Below are 18,447 nucleotides of genomic sequence, written 5' to 3'. Positions count from 1 at the left end.
ATATCAGAAAATGGTAGTTTTTTTTGTTAAATATATTTTTTAAAGGCTCGGTGCATTCTTTTTTTTTTTTTTTTTTTGCGGTACGCGGGCTTCTCACCGCTGTGGCCTCTCCCTCTGCGGAGCACAGGCTCCGGACGCGCAGGCCCGGCGGCCATGGCCCACGGGCCCAGCCGCTCCACTGCACGTGGGATCCTCCCGGACCGTGGCACGAACCCGCGTACCCCGCACCGGCAGGCGGACTCTCAACCACTGCGCCACCAGGGAAGCCCTAGGCTTGGTGCATTCTTAAGTGTGATTTTATTATATCTTGGGGTGCCTTTTCTCCCCATAAAGAATAGATCTGTGATTTATAACACACCTTCACTACTGAAGCTTGTCATGAAAGTATTCTAAGGTGTTACATCATTCCCACAGGTGAAGCTTCCAGGAGCTTCCAGGTTTCCAAGAATATTTCAGGGGAGACCAAATTGCAAGGTTCTTTCTAGAAAGCAGGGTAACCTGACACTAGCCATGCCTATGTCCAGCTACATATTAAGGGGGTCTTAGAAAGGAAAGGGCCCTTAGGCTCAACTCTCTTGTCATTTAGATGAGGGAAACTGAGGCCCAGAGTGGAGAAGTGACTTCCTCAGAGCACTCCATGTCTGTCCCTTGCTCATCCCACATCCCTTACCTGGTCCAAACCCCAGTCCCTGACACGTGGACACTGATGCACAACGCCAACCACTGCTTATGCCTGGGGCAGACACTCTATCTCATGAGTTGCTTTCCAAGGGCCGTGTGATGGAAGGGCTGCTGCTAATTCAGCATTCCAACCAGCTCTACTTGCCTCGGACACATTTTTGTTTTCACTAGCTAGACACTAACACCCAGCAGAGAGTTTATTGGCATAATTTCTCCAGAAAGAGGCTGGAAGACTTCGCAAGTTCAAACTTTAACATTTTTATCAAGAGTCCCAAAGGGCCACCCTTTCCCTCTCCCATTATGACCACCAACCCCAATATGGCTTTCTCTACCACGGGCAGTCAGGGCCCGCAGAGCAGAAACAGCATAGGCCAAACCGGCAGACATGCGGCACATAATCAACTGAGCAAGGAACCGCCTGGGAGCCATCTTTGTTAAGGGCAAAATAAGCCGCTCATGACACTGGAGGATACAGAAAAGACAGGACTATCTTGATTCTTCTGAAGGAGTGAGGGAGGCTGGATGGGGTAAAAAACATGTTCTCAGAAAGCATGCAAAGAAGCTTCACAAACAACTAAGGTGACACAAATATCTCCCAAACTTCCCTTTTCAAAGATGGCCACCCCCGCGGTCCATTCAGAGGGAGCGCGCAGCAGAATCTACTGGGCATGGAGAGAGAGACAGGCAGTGGGAGAGATTTAGTTTGCCACAAAGGTTGTTAGTTTTGTTTTTGTTTTTTCCTTTATTGATGGAATTTAAAGTGCATATAACTGAAGGCAAAGTCCAAGGCCTAGAGAAAGAGATGAGGCCCGAGAGAGAGGCTCAGAGATTCTAAAGGCGGCAGAAGGATACCCACCTAAAAAGGCCACTTGAGCTGCAAAAAGCGTGGGGCAGAGAGATAGAAAATGGGAAAACGAGAAAGGGGGTAGGGGTGGGGTGTGGGTGTGGGGAAGCGTTTGGGAGGAAGAAGACAAACAGCAGTTCAGAAATTCAGACAAAGGTGAGTAGTAGGGGTTAGTCTATATCCCAGGTAGGAAAAGGCGGGCTGAGCTTAAGGTAGGAGCATTAGTTTGGGGAAATGTGAGAAGGGGAGAAACAAGAAGAGCAATAGCCTCTGGCCAGGACACAGCGCCCCAGGGGCCTTTCAGATGATGGCAGTAGTGGTAGGGCTTCTCCAAGCCTCTGTTATGGTCTTCCTTGGAGACCCCACGAGGGTCTAGGGAGACTCCCTCCAGCCAGGGGAAGACAGGGGCTGGGGACCTGGATCTGGGGCCTCCCAGAGCTCCCCAGTGGAAGGCAAGTTCCCTTTGCTACTGGACTATGGCAGGGGCTCCACTCACCCACACAGGCTGTGCCGTCCTCGTTGGGCTCGTAGCCCCGACTGCATCTCTTGTTGGTCCGGCACCTGTAGCTTCCGTACGTGTTAACACACACGGGCTTGTCTCGAGGGCACACGAATGGGAACTGGATGCATTCGTTGGTGTCTGAAAGGCAAGGGGAGCCACTCACTGGGGGCTGTGGGCAGTGGATCCTTGCTCAGGCTCTGCTGCACACCCCTCCCCCGCCGTGACCTTAGGCATGTCCTTTCTTCTCTCTGGGCCTCAACTTCCTCGCTTCAGTCCCCTTGGCTGGCTCCTCCTGTGCTTACCTCTACACGTGGGGGGCATTCAGGCTTGGTCCGGGGTCTTCTCTTCTATCTACCACACTTTCTCTAGGTGGTCCCTTCGTACATGGATGATTCCAGAACTTCCAACTCCAGCCACGACCTCTCCCCGGGGCTCCAGACTTGTAAATCTGTCTACCGTGCATCTCAAACTTACTGGGTCCAAATGGAACTCTAGATCCCCCCTGGCCCTCAAGCATCTTCTGCCCCCTGTTCCCATCTCCCCCAACTCAAGCAACGCCACTGTCAGTCACTTGGCTGCTCAAGCAGACATCGGAGTGATCCCCGATTCCTCTGGTTGCCTGACCTCTGCAGGTGATCTAACAACAGATCCTGTCAGTTCTGCCCCCACAGTACCTCTCCCATTTGGCCACCTCCTTCTCACTCCTCTGCCACCAGCCTGTCCCCAACCACCAGCAGCTCTTGCCTGGATTTCTGCAGCTGCCTCCCTCCCGGCCTCCTGGCTTCCCCCCTCCCTCCAATTCTATCTGCAATTCAGCAACCAGGTGATCATTTGAAAATGTGAACCACATGTTTTTTACCCCATCCAGCCTCCCTCACTCCTTCAGAAGAATCAAGATAGTCCTGTCTTTTCTGTATCCTCCAGTGTCATGAGCGGCTTATTTTGCCCTTAACAAAGATGGCTCCCAGGCGGTTCCTTGCTCAGTTGATTATGTGTCCCATGTCTACTGGTTTGGCCTATACTCTCCTGCTTAACTGCAAAGGGCCCTGAGAGCAAAGTCCAGACACCTTTCTAGGGCCTCAAGACCCTCCTTAACTTGGCGTTTGGCTCGTCCATCGTCTGCTGGCACACTGGCCTTCTTCCTGTCCCTTTGACACACCAAGCCTTTTACCTGTATCCTGGTCTTTGCTCCCACCCTTCCCTCTGCCAGGAAAGCTCCTCCCTCCAGTCTTTCTGTGCCTGGACCCTTCTCATCCTTCAGGTCTCAGCTCAAAGGTCCTCTCCCTGTCCACGCCATCTAGAAGAGTCTTCAGAGAGCACCTTGCTTGAAGGTTTCTTAACTCATCTCGTCCAGCGTTCGGGTCACATGTTTGTGGCCTGTCTCCCAGACTAGAGCAGACGCCCCTCCAGGGCAGGTGCTTGGCCTGCACCCCCAGCTCCCCGAGCGGGGTGCTATGTACGACGCACACAGATGTCTGCTGGATGGTGAAAGGAAGCGGCGGCTGCACTGGGGGTGTCATGGGGTCTGCCCAGCACGTGGGGAAGGAGCTGGAATTTCTGTGTACATGCACTGTCTGTGGGGACATGAAGAGCAGAGGGGACTAATTTCTTCCTCAAGCCCCCCTTCGAGCCATCCTCCTCCACTTCTCACTTGTGGCCCTTTGCCCATGCAGCGCCCTCCACTGGAACACTTTCTCCCCTCTGCCGGGCGAACCCCTCATCACCCTTCAGGTCTCAACTCACACCTTACTTTCTCTGGGACACCTTCTTGGACCCTCCCTAGACTGGTTTAAGACCCCACCTTTGTGCTCCCACAGTCCCCTCCCCTCCCCCGCCCCAGCCCTGCTCAGGCTGTGTGGTCATCGCTGTTTACTTGTGTGCCCCTCCCACTGGCTCTAAGCTCCAAGAGGGCAGGGACTGCGTCCTCCTTGTTTACTCTTGCATCTCAGTAGCAAACGCATTCACCTGGGGCTGATGAGTATCTGCAGAGGGGACTTGGCAAGAAAGCTGCCTGAGCATCTAAAGGGCAGGTGGAATCCTTGGCCTGACCCCTCGTTGCTGGTCACTGGGATGGAAGACATTGGGTTGAAGACCTTCTGGGTGCTGAGCCTCTAGGCTGCCCCTTGCCCATTCCAGATCCTCGGGGGACTTTTAGAAGGTCCCTGGACCCTCACAGAGCTGCCTCACGGAGCCTGGCCATGCTGTAGTTACGTGCCCGCCAGCACTGCACAAGGCTGCAATTTCCCTTCTGTACTGTGACCACATGCTGCACTCTGGTTTGCTCCAGTGCCCCCCAGCCATGCCCACCCTTGCTCACCGGCCCCCTTGCTTGCTGTTCTGTTGGAAGGAGGATGCACGCCCGCCCTAGCCACCACGGCCCCCTGGGAGCCAGGCCTCCCTGTGAGCTCTGTCCAGATGGTTGTGCGTCTGTTCCCCATGCTCACTCTCTCTGTATGCATGGCAGGAAAGCACTGTCAATTCCCAGAGCGGCAGTCATTCAGCCTGCTGGTCACTACCATCACTCCCACCTTGCCGAGTCACCTGGTGGTGGTCTTGGCATCTGAAGCCTCAGGGACAAACAACACATTCGCCTCCTCACCCTTCCGCCCCTTGTCTGCAACCTGAGCCTTGCCAGGGCCCAGGCTGACATTCCCCAGTGAGAGGCCGGCCTCTGCCTTGTCCCCTGGTACCGGCAGGCAACTCACCCATGCAATGGCCATTTTCCTGCTGGGAGAATCCTTGGCCGCACTGCAAGGTAGGCAGAAGCAGAGACACTAGTGAGTTGAGAAGATCCCATCTCAGGTCCCCTCCTAGTTACAGCCGCAGAGCAGCTGTCACCCTGACCCCAGCATGAGGGCTGCTCTTAGCTCTGCGCCTGGGAGATCCCCTTCCCGCCAGGCCCCTTCCCTTGCACTGAGAATAGGAGACTGGGCGGGGAGGCCACGGACAGATCCGTGCAAACTCCTGCTCACTCCCCTTGCATGGGATCCACACGCCTGTACCGGGACACCTAACAGAGTCTGTCCCTCCTGTGGCATCATCCTGAGACAGGCCGGGTCTCAGGAAGGAAAAGTGTAGAGAGGGGTGGAGAAGCTTTTAGAGGTGTCTGCTCACTCCCCGCACCCCCTTCTCTGAGAACCTTCCCCACTCACAAGGGGTGGGTGCCTGCAAGCCAGGCCGTCCCCCACCTCTGGGCAGGGCTGACTGGACAAGAGGTGGACATCCCAGCAGGAGGAGGGACTCAAAGGCTTTGCGGCTAGAAGCTGAACTAAGTGAGGCTGAGACGGATTTTGGCGCCTGGTCACGCCGGGCTGTGGAGGCTTTGCTGTGTCTATGTGGAGGTCTCATAGACAGCAGGCTGGTGGCTGGAGGTGGGGTGGCCGGGGACTCGAAACAGAACACTTTACACAAGACAGCAATGTTGACTGTTGGAAAAGACAAATGATGAGGTGCTGGTGCGGCTTCCTGGGGAAGGATAATTCTCCCCCCAGAGCCAGTGCACTAATGGCAAAGGTCTTTGAGCTCCTGGGGCCACTGAGCTGCCATGGCTCTCACCCTGAGCATCCCTTGCATTTTGCGAGCTCCTCTAGAACCCTCCCTGTAAGCCCCCTCTTCTGTGTGAGTTTACGTGGGCCCCTGTTATCTACAATGGCGTGATCCTCTCCAGAGAGTGGTCCAGATCTCTTTCCTGAGGAGCCCCCAGAGGCCCTGCCCCGCCCTCAGAAGCAACAGCTCTGTCAGAAGCTTTGGAAAGAGCCAGAAGTGAAGCGGGAGACCTGGGGCCAACTGTTAACTCTGCTCACAAATGGCTGTGCGGTTTTGGTGGGTTCTCTTTCTTGGTCTTGGTTTTCCTTCTCTATAAAATGGGTGAAAAATGCTTGCCCTTCCAATACGCCAGGATTTCTGCGAGGAGCAGAAGAGATGTGGGTGTGACACTGGTGTGCAAACTACGCATGGAGGGGTCACTATGAAGCCTGCCTTTTGCTAAGATGATTTCCATCATTCTAGAAACAAAGTCTGCAGATTCCTGGGAATCCAGCTTCAGCCCATGGGTGGGGCTTGCTTTTCTGGCTCTGAGGCCCAGATGCCTTTGCTCACCTCCAGGGGGGCCTGGTCCCGAAGTCTGTCCTCATCCCGCGGGTAGGGAATCTCCAGCACCGAGTTCATCTCCGTGCTGGCCACGTTCCGGCTGGCCATCTTGCCATCGGGCCATGTCACCTCCACGCTGCTGGCCTCATCCTTCCCTAGGGGATGAAAGGATCAGCTGCAGAGCAGGGGGCGGGGAGGGATTCTCCACAAAAGTATCATCATTCATTTATTCACTCACCTAATAAAAAATATGAATTGAACACTGTTCTAAGTGCTGGGGAAATAGTGAACAAGGCAGATGAGGTCCTGCTCTTTTAGAACAATGCCGTCCAGGACAACTTCAGCAGTGATGGCGATGTTCTCTATCTGCTCTGTCAGCTGTGGTAGCTGCTAGTGGCGTGATTAAGGAACTGAATTTTAAATTCAATTTAATTTTAACTGACTGACTTGAAATGGCCACACATGGCTAGTGGCTACCATATTGGACAGCACATTTCTAGAACTTATATTCTAGTGGATTTTGGAAGGGAGAGAGTAAAGCCTGGTGGTAAACATGTTGACTTTGGAGTCCTGGGTTCAGATCTTGGCTGTACCACTTACCGAGCATGCTGGGAAGGACATGGAGGGGGGTGGGCATCTGGGAGACCTGGGGACAAATCTCAGCTTTACATCTGACTTAATCTCAGGCGTGTTGCGTTTATTCGTATTTGTATTTATATTGGATGTTTATAGTCTGCTAGGGGCCGTCACTGGGAATAACCCTCTTTTTAGGGAGCTTCCACTCTAGTGGGGATAGACAGGCACACAGATGAACAAATAATGCCAGATATTGACAAGCTCTGTGAGGAAAACAAAAATAGGGTGATGGGATAAAAAGGAAGTAAGAGTAGGCTGGGGGCTTTTCTAGTCAGGGTGGTGAGGGATAGGCTCTTGGGGAGAAAGCATTTGAGCCGAGCTCCAAATAAAAGCTGAGGCGACAAAGAACCAAAAGGCAGAGAAAGGCCGTCCTACAAAGCTGAGATGTTTACAGAAACGAACGGTGGTGGAGCTCAGAGAACATTCATGGTGAATCCACCTGCACACATCCTTAAAGCAACGTGTTACATCACTGGCAGGAGCAGGTTGGAAAGATTTGTCAGGTGTTTAGGCATCGTCAAAGCCGGCCCCAGCTCCCTGCTTAAGGCAACAGGCCCGTCACCGAGGCAAGGTCAGGCTCATGGTGATGGACTGGGGTGGAGAGGAGTGGGGGGTGGGCCTCACCTGCTGGGAGGGGCCTTTCTCCCATCAGTCACCTGGGGAAGAGGGTCGTGCTCAGCACATGCAGGAGGGAGGCTGCAGCCCCCTCGTCGGTAGTCACCCTCCTGGGCTGACCAGACGTGGGCCTGGTGCTCGGGGGTCCACCAATCCATACACTCCCCCAAGCACCATTCGTAGGCGGAAAAAATGATGTCGCCCACATGTGTGCACTACTTTCCCCTTAATGCATACAGACACTGTTAGAAAACAAGTGAAGCTGAAGAGTGCTGTCAGATTTATAGCAGCTTTTGGTCACTGCTGTCAACCAGTGGATTTTACAATGATCGCTGCTATGGGGGTCGAGGGTGGTCTGTGCAACATTTTCACGTATGAAAGGGGTTCCCATATTTTAGAAAAGGGTTGAAGCTACGTCTAGACTTTGTGGGGAATCTATGTACAGACGCCTCTGTGCAGAGGTCTGCTCTGGGGTGGGAGCTAAGACAGGACGGCGTGGAAGGACTCAGCTGCATCTTTCTCCCCAAGGCCCGGTGCGTCAGTCCGGGGCTTCCAGAAGAAGGTGCACCTTGACAGCCACATCATCCACTTCCTGAGCCTCCCTGTGTTTGGTTCTCTATTACCGTCTCCAACCCAAGGCCCCCAGAGAAGTCTCTTTGTAGCGTTCCAGTCTCGGGCCGCCGTGAATTATCGAGGGCAGGGACCAGCTGCTACCGTCCGGAAGTGTCAAAGGTGAGTAGCCCCTGCCCCTGTGCCCGCGATGGGGCAGCAGCACCAGAGAGAGGCCGCTGGAGCAGAGACTCGCACACAGTGCAGAGACCCGAAGACGCGGTGCAGCTTCTCTTCCTGCGGAGACTCTCCCCTTCCAGGCCTGGTCTTGCTGGTTCTGGGGTTGGCTTTATTAAGCCAGAAAACATTTCTCATAAACTCCTACTGCCCCGCTCCCTCCTTCCACAATAATTCATTTTGGGGGAAGGGGGTGAAAATAGGATTGGGGAGGTATCAACTGCCCCCTCTTCTACTGTTTTTTTTTTTCTTGTGGTACGCAGGCCTCTCACTGTTGTGGCCTCTCCCGTTGCGGAGCACAGGTTCCGGATGTGCAGGCTCAGTGGCCATGGCTCACGGGCCTAGCCGCTCCGCGGCATATGGGATCTTCCCGGACCGGGGCAAGAACCCGTGTCCCCTGTATCAGCAGGTGGACTCCCAACCACTGCGCCACCAGGGAAGCCCCTCTTTTACTGTTTTGAAGCAGTCTCTTGAGGTTCAAGAGATGTGGCATTTTTAGGGTGTTCAGCACCCAAATTAAATGGCAGATGTAAAAAGTAAACACTTGGGCTTCCCTGGTGGCGCAGTGGTTGAGAGTCCGTCTGCCGATGCAGGGGACATGGGTTCGTGCCCCGGTCCAGGAAGATCCCACATTCCGCGGAGCAGCTGGGCCCGTGAGCCATGGCCGCTGAGCCTGCGCGTCCGGAGCCTGTGCTCCGCAATGGGAGAGGCCACAAGAGTGAGAGGCCTGCGTACCGCAAAAAATAAATAAATAAACACTTTTCTACTAAAAAACAAAGGAGACACAGAAGAGCAAATGTTTCTCACCTAAGCCAACAGAACAGCTACATGAATACATTTTCCAGCCTGACAGAAGTGCCACAAATAACTCGAAAGAGCTGCCGAATGTTCATAGACAACCACGAACTTACATCCTGCCTCTGAATCTTGCTTCCTCCCTTCCTCCACCCAGGGAGGGGCAGGACTAGGAGATAAGTCAGCCGCGGGGAGAGCACACCTCAGCAGGGCTCCCTCCTTCGTCACTGATTACTTTGCCGACTTGGGTCCTTGGTTTCCTCATCTGTAAGAAGCGAGCGCTACCCCATCCAGGAAGGACAGCTCTTGCTTGGATGTCAGCCCTGCCCCGGCCGATGTGGACCCTCTGCAGCCCCATCCTCATCATCTCTTAGACATGGGGGGGCGCCCTGCAGTTCCCAAAGGGCTTTTGCGTGTTGGCAATACTGCTAGAGAGTATGCACCCCAAACTGTACCAGGTGATTCTCAGTGTTAGGGCACTGGATCCTCACGGCAGTCCCATGAGAAGGTACTAGTTTTATAATTTCTATTTTAGAGTCAAGGGGGATGAAACTTGGAGAGGAGAAGGGAATTGCTCACAGTTACCCAGAGAGGGAGCATCTGATCCCAAAGCCCGTACCTGCTAAACCCTTGTTCTACTGCGCACCCCACCCCGATGACCAGCCCACCATGGGCCAAGCATCAGGCAGGGATCTGGGATTCAGCAGGAAGGACACAGACCCAGGCCCCATCCTGGAGGAGCTGAGCCCCATGAGGGCAATGAACACAGTGATTATGTTATAATAAACTGGGAAAGTGCACCCACAGTATTGGTACCACTTGGTGAGAGAGGTGGGTGTTAAAAGTCATTTCGTTGGAGGATTCAGGAGGAACAAGAGCTTGTGAGGCAGAGAAGGGAAGGAAGGGGCATTCCAGGCAGAGGGCACAGCACTGGCAAAGGTATAGAGGTATGAAAAGGGCATGTGTGTTGAAGATCAGGGAGAAGCTCAAAGTGGAAGAAGCAGGGTGTGAGCATGTGTGTTAGGTGGGGTGGGTGGGAGAGGAGACAGGGCGGGGGGGGGGGTGATGTGGGGAGGGACTTCGGAGCCCTCACAGGTGTGGCTGGCTTGAATCCTCCCAATTACTCTGAGAGGGAGAGTTTATCCCCACTTCCCGGATGTAGACACTGAGGCTGGGCAAGATGCAGTGACCTGCAGGTGTCTGAGCTGGGACTGGACCCCAGGCTCCTGCCCCCAGGTCCCGCCGTTCCCTCTGCCCCAGAAATCTCAAGTCTTCACGCAGCTGCACAAGCCAACGGGGCCTTTAAGCTGCCAGCCTGCGGGGCCAGTGTGCCAGGGAGCTGGTGCGCAGAGGAGGGCCCCTTAAGAGCAGCAGGGAGTCGCCTCTGGCAGCTTTTAAAGGACAAAGGCCAAGGAGGCACAGAGAATCGCGCTTTTCAGAAGCATTACAAGCAAAACAGATGGTGGGAATACAGTTGGGGGAAGATTTCTGCACTTTAATAAAGCGATTTTTATGTGGGCCACTGAATTTTCCTTCCCTAAATGAGCACCAACCGGCTTGGAGGCAGCTCTGAGTCACTTGCAAACCATCAGCTGAAAGGAAGGAGGGGTGTATGTGCAGGGGCTGGGGATGCCATCAAAGCCTGGGGTGGGCTGGCCCAGGGGGTGAGCCACGGACGGGGGCTGGTGGGGCAAGGAGATTATTGGCGCTTGCTTTCACTTACTGGGTTTGGTAGAGCTGCCTCAGCTCCGAGCTCTCTCGCTCGGAGCCAGGGAGCCTGGGTGTGGGATACGTGCGGTGGGTGTGCAGGGCTGGGATGTCGGTTCAGAGCAGCCGGGGTCCAGTGGGGCACTCAACAAGGGCTGTGAGCAGAAACGCTGATGTATGAGCCTGGCGGGCCATCTGCACCGGGGGGAGCAGGGGGAGGCCAGGGCAGGGTGGAGGGCGCAGCGAACGAGGCCAGGGGCTCCCCCGAGCGGGGGCGCGTGGAATGGTTCTATAGGATGAAGCTGAAGGCCTCTGCACAATGGAGTGGGCCTGCTGGGAACCCCCCGGAAGAATGCAACACAGCAAGGTCCCCGAGTTTTCATTGTGTGATGTGATGCAGTCTGGATCCTCGGGGTGCACAGGGAGGGTCTGAGAAGCTGAGTCCTCTAACCACAGCTCAGTGCTGACCAAGCAAAGGCCTGCAGAGCTGGGAGGCGTTCCTTCTCCAGCCACCGAGAGATGAGCTGGCCAGGCACGTGGGGAAGAGAAGGGCCCAGGAGGCGGCTGCCGAGAGGCGCACGTGTGCACCCACACACAAGTCCACGGACAAGCCGCTCACCGCACCTTGCTGCAAAGTCAGGAGGCAGGGGTGGTTGTGGAGGGAGGAAGGAGCAGGGTCAGAGGGGGTGAGCACGGGCGTCGCGGGTGCTGGAAGGGGGGCTTCCCGCAGCCCTCGGCCCTTCCCTCGCAGCCTCAGGCCCGCATCTCCTTCTTAGTCATGCAGACGTCAAGGCAGCCCTTTCTGCATTCCTGTTCTGGACCTGCCCCTTCTCAGCCCAAATACCACAAAACAAACTGTTCAGGATTGGAAACCATCAAACTGTCCATCAGTAGGGGACTTGCTAAACAAATTGTGGATGCGGCCACACAATGCAATACTGTGCAGCACTAAAGGAAAACAAAGGAGACATGCACAGACTTGGAGTGATGGCCAGGATATTCCGTTAAGAGAGAGACAAAAAGGCAAGTCTGGGAATAACAGGGAGAGTATAATAATTTCTGCTAAAAAAGGTTCCAAGGCATATTTATCTATAAATGTGCTCCTGTGTATTTTGCATGCAATAAAATCATATCAAAAGTATGGAACTGGGAAAAGGCCACCCTGGGACACTATATTTGAATCTGCTCCCTGCCCCTTCCCCTCTGCGTTCCTAATCCCCTCACCCTGTTCTGCATTTTCTTTTTTCATAGCACTTAACATCTAACATTTTATATATTTACCTAGTTGTTGCGTTTATTAGGTGTCGTATGCTACTCCTCCTTCCGCTAGAATGTAGGGTTAGCCGTGGTAAGGCTCTTTGTCTGGTTAGTTTTTGGCACAGAGTAGGTGCTCAGTAAGTGAGTAGAGACTAAATGAATCAAATGACACTGGCGGAGGGTGAAGAGGGAATGTTTCCTTTTTGCTTAATATTCCAAACATAGTGGCGAGATTATGGGTTATTTTTACTTTCTGTTTTTAATGATGTTATATTTTTTAATTTTCCTATAACCAGTATGCATTATTCCTGCAGTCAGAAAAAAATTAAAGCCTTCTAATTTGACTTTATTACATGCAAAATACACAGGAGCACATTTATAGATAACTATGCCCTGCGAGTGGCTCCTGGGCTCCTTCGCGGCCCTGCCCTCCCACAGCAAAGCCTGGCTTTGGCTTTCCTGGCTCCGCAGCTCCCTCTGTTCCGCCCGCCCTCTCCACCTGGCTCTGCGTGCTCCTGACAGTTTGGCCCTGACCTCCCTTTCCAGACTCCGCTCCTACCAGACCTTTCCTACTCTGTGGACACAGTGAACACTCCCACCTCTGGCCTTTTTTCAAACCAGCCCAGCCCCTGGATGCTCTCCTCAGCTCCCATCCACACCTTCCAAATTCCCACCATCCTTCTAGACCTAGTTCAAGGCCCACTTCCTTGGGAAAACTGCCCAGAGCAGAGAGAATTTCTCCCATCTCAGTCCTCACAGCCACTGGGCCAGTATGACGGGGCATCCAAATCTGCTTGCAACGAGAGCTCCTGTGTCCCTCTGCCTCTCTCACAACCGTGAGCCTGGAGGGGAGGGAGCATTTCTCTGTTCATCTGTCTCTTTGCCATGTCTCTCTGCGTCTCTTGGTTTCCCCTGGTCCCCGTCTCTGTCTGTCTCCCCGCTGTTCTCTCTCTTTCCTCAATCCTTCCTTCCATCCAGCCTTCCCATCAGCTCCCTCTCTTCCTGCCCCACTGCTGGCCCTCCATCAATCAGGAAGGCCTGTGCTGTGCTGTCCATGAAGTTCCTTCTGGACGTGGGGGCCTTGGAGCTGCAGGCATGGAGCCACCTGCCCCTCGCTGTGTCCCCGGCTGCTGGCCCTGCTGCCTGCTGAGTGGCCTCAGGGAATCTCACTGCCAGGCCCAAGGCTGACCCACCGGGGCCGGTCTCCAAGAGCAGCCTTCCTTCTGCGCCTCTCTGGGAGTGGATCCGGCAACAGGGGAGGCTGCATGGGACCCGTGGAGCAGTTTGAACCAGAGCTCAGACCCAGAACAAATCCCACAGCCTTGCAAAACAGCAAAGACTGGCGTCAGGGCAGTCAGGGACTCCCAAGCAGGAGCAGGATCTGTATCCCTAAGCAGGGGAGGCAGACTGTTGTGAAGAGGCGTGGAGGCTCTTGGGCCCCTGTGATCCCACCAAACGAGCCAGCTGAGGCTGCCCAGCTGAAGAAGCAGATCTGTGCTCTCGGCGGGGACAGATACTGGCCAGAGAAGAGACCCAATAAGACCTATAATACACGTCTCAAAATAGCAGAGGCAGCTCATGGGACGTGTGGAAGGAGAAACCAGCCCCAGTCCTGGCCTCACCACTGATTTTCTTTGTGAGCCTCAATTTCCTTATCTGTACAATGGGGTGTGGGTTGATATCCAAGCCAGATAACTGGATAAACATCCTACCTATGAGACCATGGCAGTCACCTTGGCATGGATGGCCTCACTTGGGTCATCTAGTAACTGAGGGGTCATGGATGTCCAGTAAGAAAGGGGCAGAGCAGAAGGACCTTGGCTGGCTGTGCACAGAGCAGCTACGGGAGGTCTGGCAGTCAAGTCACAGTGGTTAAGACCTCAGACTGTGGCGTCCAAGGAAGTGGGGTCCAAATCCAGATCTCCCTACTTTCTGGAGGTGTGATTTAGAGCAGGTTACTTAACCTCAGCCTCAGTTTCCTGACCTGTAAAATGGGGGTTATGGTTCTTAATTCATCTTGTGGTGAGAATGGAATAAGGTACCTTATGCAGAGCACCTGTAGATTCGTGCAACTACCACCACAATCAAAACACAGAACTGCTCGTCACCACAAAGACCTCCCTGGGGCTATCCCTTTACAGTCGCACCCACCCCTCTCCTTTTCACCATTTCTAGCCCCCAGCAACTACTGATCTACTTTCCATCTCTATAATTTTGTCATTTTGAGAATATTATATAAATGGAATCAACAGCATGTAACTTTCTGAGATTGGCCTTTTTTTTTCACTCATCATAATGCCCATGAGAGCTATCCAAGTTGCTGTATCAGTAGTTTATTCCTTTTGATTGCTGAGTAATATTCCATGGTGTGGAGGGACCACAGCTTGTTGAACCGTTAACCTACTGAAGGACATCAAGGTCGTTTCCAGTTTGGGCTATTACAGATAACGCTACTATGAACAATCATGTATAGATTTTTGTGTGGACATGAGTTTCCATTCATCTGGGATAAATGCCCAGGAGTGCAACTGCTGGGTCCTATAACGGTTGTGTAGTTTAGTTTTTGTCTTAAAAGGAACTGCCAAACCATCTTCTGGAGTAGCTGTTCCAGGAACGAACGAGAGACCCGGCTTTTCCACTTCCTTGCCAGCACTTGGTTTTGTCACTATTTTTCACTTTAGCTGTTCTAATAGGTGTATAGTGATATTTTATTAACACCACAGGTATACTGTGTACCTGGTTATGTTATATACCTGCACGCACACACATAGAGATATATATACATACGTATGTGTGTCTATATATATCAAATGCTAGTCTTTAATGTGTGTACACACACACACACACACACACACACACACACACACAAGACTAGCATTTTTTTTCATACCACCCCCAGCCAAGAACCAGTTTTCACCCTCTCGGGCCTGACATCACTCCCGCTGATCACGCATGCTTTCCCCAAGGCTTCTAGCCAAGAGAAGGCACCAGGTGTTTGGTGAGACATTTTAACCACTGAACCGACACCCACGCGGCCAGGGAAGCAGCTGGTTTGGGTAGGTTCGATGCAGGCCATTGTTTGAAGGACAAGGCCATGGCCTCGGACAAATGGAGGATTAAATCCTCTGACCCCAAGGTGAACTAATTCGACAGAGGCACCAGGATGCGGACCCCAGCAAGGAGGGGGCATGAAAACCTCCGTCCTGAGCTCAGGTTCACTTCAAAGCAGGGCTGCCTCCAGTGGCTGGTGTCACAGTAACGTGGTATCTAGAAGATGCTCAGGCTGTGAGCCCTGCATCTCGCCGGGATTCGGGATGCAGTTTCAGCACCCACCGTCCCGCCAATAGCTCACTCGCGCACTCCCACCACCGCCCCCCGCCCCGAGCTCTGACTCACCCAAGCCAAAGTGTGCCACGGGCTCCATCTCGCACAGGTAGCCTGAGCCCCCGTCGATGATCCTCAGGTGGGCCCCACTCTTCTTGGTGTAGAGCACAACCTTAGCGCCCCTGGCGAAGGCCCCAAACCGGGTTCTCGGCACCACCCGCAGCCAGTTGTTGCTGAAGCCCTGCAGGGAGGGAGGAAGGTAGGCCCGGGCATCAGCGGGCTGGGCAGAAGGAACAGGGAGGGAGGGTAAGGGAGGGACAGAAGGAGAAAGAAGGGGACAAGAAAAGGGGCAGAGGAAAGAGAGGAGGAGGGAGCCGGGCAGGGAGACAGACTGGCTGAAGTTTGCAAAGAGCAGTCCTGGAAAAGAGGAGGGAAAGCCAATAGACTCGGGGAAAACAGGGTTTGGAGGAGTGCCAGCAGAAGGCTGAGGGGCAAAGGGCTTCTGGGAGGCAGCTCTTCTTGGAGTTCACTGTGCTGCTGGGAATTTGCTTCCTCCAGGGCCCGGGTGTCCATTTCCTGCCGCTCTGGTCAAGCAAGCATCCCGGGCTCCTTGGCCCTCATCCAGCCCAGGCTCGGCACGTTGGGCTGGGCTCTGTGGGTCCCCAGGTCCAGGCACACCTGATTCCCCCGGAAGACGGACAGCGGCTGAGCCATGGACTCTCCGTGGGACAAGATGAGGTCCAGCATCCCGTCTCCATCGAAGTCTGTCACTACACCGCCTGCAACGGCACAGATTTCACTCTGTCCATCGGCCAGGAGACCCACAGGGGAGGGGGGCTCCTGACCAGTGCCAGGTCCACGCCCTGAGTGTGGCAGGAAAGAGCACAGCGCTGGGGATCGAAGACTGGAGCTTGAAGCTCCTCTCCTTTCCAGTGGCCGCTCATTCATGGAAGAGGGGGTCCACTTCCTCCCCGTGGACTTCTGAAGGAAAGCATGGGTGCAAATAATTCAGACCATGAGGGCTGCTTTCTGGTCTTTTATACACACCCTTTATATTTGCACGGTTTTTGTCAGTCTATCGGGGGTTTGCATATACCTGGCCTCCTTTTGGTCCTCACTACAACCCAGAGACGTGAGGAGGGCGGATGCAATTAGCCCCATTTTATGGGTGTGGCGAACAAGATCCGGAAGAGGAAGCGCCTTTTCCAAGGCCACAGGCGAGGCGATGGCAGGGCCGAGTCTTGGGACTCCTGATCCAGTGCTCGCTCGCTGACACCAGGCTGAGTGCCAGGAGGGGTGAGACGGCAGGACGCCCAGCTTCGCCTTTGCCTCTCCTCCCGGCAGAGCATTACCAGAGATGCTACTGCCCGCGGAATCCCACGCCTCTGACCCTGCGGCCCTGGGACTGGGAGAACGGACCGTCCCCTCCTCTGCTTCCCGCCTGGCACTCCCAGGGCCTCCTCCCCCACTCTCACCCCTGCCCCAGGATCTCAGCCCTCAGAGTGGCAGGGATAGGAAAAGCCCTGCTGTGGGACTGGCTGCACCACCCCTCCCGCCCTCTCCCCAGGCTAAGGGCAGCACTGAGACAGGGGAGAGCAGGCCAGAGCCCTCAGGTGCCCTCACCTGTGCCCCGGCCCTCGGGCTCCAAGGCGTCGCCAGGATTGAGCTCCTCGATGAGGGGGTCGCCGTGTTCCCTACGGATGATGCTGCGGGACAGGAGACAGGCTGTTCATGGACGACAATGTGCTGGCAAAGCCCCAGTGGGCTCCCTGGACCTCGAGGCCCACTAGCTCCATTCTCCAGCCCCTGAGCACCCTGAGACCCTGCTGCACGTGGGCTGCCACCTGCATGCCGACAGAGCCACTCTGCTCACAGACCCTGCCTGCGCCTTTCTTGGGTTTTAATTCACGTTGGTAAATATTGATTTTTCCTTCTCTAATGGATGAATTATAGACAGCCTGGGGAAGGGCAGCTGATGGATGGAGAAGGGGCAGGGATGCAACTACCTTCAACTGACCTTCACATTCCTTCTAGCGGCCCTGGGTTTCTGAGTTCTGAATGCTACGCAGGGTTCCACCCCTACTCCGGTGCCACCTCCTCTAAGCCCTCCCTGATCGTCCTGCTAGAAGCGATGCCTTCCTGCTCTGCCTCCGTCACTTTCCTGGCCTTTATCGCTTTCTGCCTTGTGTTGAAGCTCTATATGAACGCATCTTATCTCCTCAGTTAGCCTGCGAACTCTTTGCAGCCTGGAACCATGTATCGTTACTCTTCTTTGCATCTCCCGCAGCATCTAACACAGAGCCTGGCTCTCAGGAAGCTCCAGACATGTCCGTGGGGTGCATGGAGGAATCCAGAGACAAAAGGGAAGAAAGGGTCCCTTTGGGTTGCTAGGGTTTTGTCTGTTTTGAACTCTGAATCGTGATAATATTTGCTGTAGAAACGTCCACTGTGAAAGTCCTGTTCTTTCTGCACGTTGAGCTGAACGCTGATGATGGCTTTGAGCTTTCCTCTCTAATTTTTCTCACTGGGTAGATTCTCACAGCCTTGGGCGCTCTGTCCTGGCTGTGTGGAGCAATCTTGGGGCTGGGGTGGGGAGAAAGGACCAGAAAGGATCTGTATCACTCTCCCCTTACGTTGCAGGTGGGGCTGTCACTTAAATCACAGTCACCAGAGGGCTGTGCTGTGGCCAATGCTTTCTTTCAGGAGGGAGCCAGGGTCCCCTGAGCTGGAGCTTCTGGTGGCTGGATGGCAGAGGGTGCTGGCAGAACTGCAAGGTGTCTGCAGGGTTGAGCACATGTCCTGGGAGGTGTCCTCTGTCCGCGCGGGGCGTCTGTGCTGAGCACACCCACGTGTGCAGTCTGGGCAGTGAGCCGCATGCCCGGCAGTGCTTTTGTGTGTGTGCACACCTGCCGGGGGTGTGTGTCTGCCTCAGCCCGCTAGCATCCACAGTCCCTTCAACCACTCGTGTCCTGCAAGCTCTGTCACGGCTGGGCAGAGCCATCCCTGGGTTCAGGTGACAACGGAGTTAGGGGTTTCTAAGGCTAAAGCCCAGAAGTTCCAGGGCAGAGCTGGGCAAACTCACCCAGATTTGGGCAACCAGGGCAGGCTTCTCGGAGGAAGGGTCAACAAAGCTGAAACCAGAATGATGAGTGAGTCTGTGTCACTCAGAAGCGAGAGAGAGGCAGGTGGTGTGGGCAGCCTGAGAGGTCCA

The 18,447-nt window shown here is 54.4% G+C and overlaps 1 protein-coding gene across 3 annotated transcripts in view; it reads right to left on the bottom strand.

Moving 5' to 3' along the window:
* Positions 1-967: 967 nt before the first annotated feature.
* The window catches only part of CRTAC1 (cartilage acidic protein 1), a 134,438-nt gene continuing 116,958 nt past the window's right edge, over positions 968-18,447 (bottom strand). Inside the window, exons 9-15 of one of the 3 annotated variants that reach the window (XM_079899322.1) lie at positions 16,860-16,942; positions 15,915-16,015; positions 15,309-15,477; positions 6,126-6,271; positions 4,733-4,775; positions 2,022-2,165; positions 968-1,555 (exon numbers count right to left, since the gene is read on the bottom strand). In XM_079899322.1, the coding sequence (XP_079755448.1) occupies positions 1,437-1,555; positions 2,022-2,165; positions 4,733-4,775; positions 6,126-6,271; positions 15,309-15,477; positions 15,915-16,015; positions 16,860-16,942 (805 nt within the window). In that variant the 3' untranslated portion in view covers positions 968-1,436. The remainder of the gene's footprint in view (positions 1,556-2,021; positions 2,166-4,732; positions 4,776-6,125; positions 6,272-15,308; positions 15,478-15,914; positions 16,016-16,859; positions 16,943-18,447) is intronic. The other 2 variants (XM_079899321.1, XM_079899320.1) reach the window with 2 other exon arrangements.

Source organism: Stenella coeruleoalba (assembly GCF_951394435.1).
Source record: "Stenella coeruleoalba genome assembly, chromosome: 16".
NCBI classification, from domain to species: domain Eukaryota; kingdom Metazoa; phylum Chordata; class Mammalia; order Artiodactyla; family Delphinidae; genus Stenella; species Stenella coeruleoalba.
Note: the sequence above shows the minus strand (reverse complement) of the source record. Positions and strands in the feature narration are given on the sequence as shown.